This window comes from Ailuropoda melanoleuca, chromosome 1, assembly GCF_002007445.2.
Source record: "Ailuropoda melanoleuca isolate Jingjing chromosome 1, ASM200744v2, whole genome shotgun sequence".
NCBI lineage: Eukaryota > Metazoa > Chordata > Mammalia > Carnivora > Ursidae > Ailuropoda > Ailuropoda melanoleuca.
The window spans coordinates 201,700,030-201,702,107 of record NC_048218.1 but is presented as its reverse complement, the minus strand read 5'-3'; the positions used below and the strand labels follow the sequence as shown (position 1 = coordinate 201,702,107).

Sequence of the window (2,078 nt, the reverse complement as noted above, 5' to 3'; positions counted from 1 at the left end):
ACCAACCTGGTGTCTTTCCTACATGGCCCTGCAAGGCGTGCATGCCTCCTTCTCCAGAACTTATGAGGACAACAAACTTTGTGTTTCCCTGACACTTCCCTGTATCTCCTCACATGGCCATACCCGACTCACCATCACATTTAAAAAAATACAAAACACTTGGTCTGTGACTTGCATTTCTTGTTTCTTCATAGTGACTTTGGTGCTCACAAGGGTTAATTTTGAAAATGCCTAATATTTGTCAATTTTTCAAATTTTGTGCCTTTTGCTTGTTGGATCACCTCTAAGAATCTTTGCATACCCTTCATGACCCATGGGGTCATGAAGATATTCATCTATTTTATTTTCTAAGGTCTATATGTCTTCAGGTTGTATGTTTAGGTCTAAAATATTCTATCTTAATGTGGCATTTATTATAGCAGAAAGTGAAAAATGCCACCTATCATATTTCATGGGGAGCAAAATGCCCCTCACCATGTTGATTTTCGCTATCCCTCACATGTGCCTCTGTTTGTGCAGCGCTCTCCTCAGGGCGCCCTTGACCTCTGTATTCCTCAGGCTGTAGATCAGTGGGTTCAGCAGAGGGTTGAAAAGGCTGTAAAACAGGGAAAGGATCTTCTGCTGCTCCTCGGGGTGGCGGGATTTGAGGACCCTGTACATGACAATGGCGCTGCCAAAGAAGAGCCCCACCACACAGAGGTGGGAGGAGCAGGTGGAGAATGCCTTCCTGCGGCCCTCCCCGGACTGGATCCTCAGGATGGCAAACAGGATGTGCGAGTAGGACACCAGCACCAAGCAGAGGGGCCCGACTAAGATAAACACACAGGCTGCAAAGATGACCACTTGGTTGAGCCTCGTGTCAGCACAGGCCAGCTTGAGGACAGACAGGATTTCACAGAAGAAGTGGTTGATTTCAAGAGGCCCACAGAAGGGCAGCCTCAGGATGAGAACCACATGGACCAGAGCCAAGAGGAAGCTAAACACCCAGGAAGTGCTGGCCAGGACCGTGCATATTCTCCAGTTCATGATGACAGTGTAATGTAGGGGATGGCAGATTGCTACGAACCGGTCATAGGACATCGCAACCAAAATCAGGCACTCTATGTGAGCAAAAGCCAGATACAAAAAAGTCTGCATGATGCAAGGAACAAAGGAGATGGTTCTTTTCAGATTCACAAGATTTGCCAGCATCTTGGGGACGTTGTTGGAAGCATAGGACATGTCAACAATGGCCAGATGAGAGAGGAAGAAATACATGGGGGTATGCAGTCTAGAGTCTAAGCAGATAAGCCCTAGGATGACTCCATTCCCTAAAAGGGTGAGGGTATAGAAGAGGCAGAAAAGTCCAAAAAGAAAGAGCTCCAGTGCCGGACTGACCTGGAATCCCAGCAGGGAGACTTCTGTGATCCATGTCTGATTGCCTCCCATGCTCCTATGGCAGAGACAGACAAGTCCACATTCACAACAGGAAGGTCAGAGCTCTGAGGTAATCAAGACTCAACATATCACTCTAAATGCTACAGAATGAACATTTAGAAATATATTACTGTGGATTGACTTTCTCTCATTTATTTTTAGATATGTCTAAAAAACTCAGCGTGTTCATATAAATCAGAAAAAAATCCCCTTGTATCATTTGAATGATAGGATATATCTGTATATAATTTATTATAAATAAAATATATTACAAAGTATTATAAATTATTATATACTGTATCTAATAGTGCACGCACGCGTGCACACACACACATGCTCGTTGTTTGGGGAATTAAAGTGCTCTGGCTTCCCTTCAAGGGTGTGAGTCTTGATTATCAATGTAGTTAGAAGAGAGACGCCCTGACAGGATGTGTGACACCAGAGGTAGTTTTGTTTCCGAAGCTTGCTTGTCTTCTTGGTCCAAGATAGGAGGGGATTAGGGCCCTTTGCTCTATATATGTTGCTTACTTATCCATTTACCTTCTCAGATGCTCTTCTATCTATTTATTTCAGATTCGAAGTGGCTTCTAAATAAAGTCTCAATTTTATGGTGTCTTTATAACTTTGTAAGCCCCTCATTTTCAGCTACTGATCCTCCCTGC

At 44.0% G+C, this 2,078-nt stretch overlaps 1 protein-coding gene across 1 annotated transcript; it reads right to left on the bottom strand.

The window, feature by feature from the left end:
• Positions 1 to 495: 495 nt before the first annotated feature.
• On the bottom strand, positions 496 to 1,428 carry LOC100467846 (olfactory receptor 2A12). Its single transcript, XM_034653915.1, has one exon. The coding sequence runs from the start codon at positions 1,426 to 1,428 to the stop codon at positions 496 to 498; it is 933 nt and encodes a 310-aa protein (XP_034509806.1).
• Positions 1,429 to 2,078: the final 650 nt, after the last annotated feature.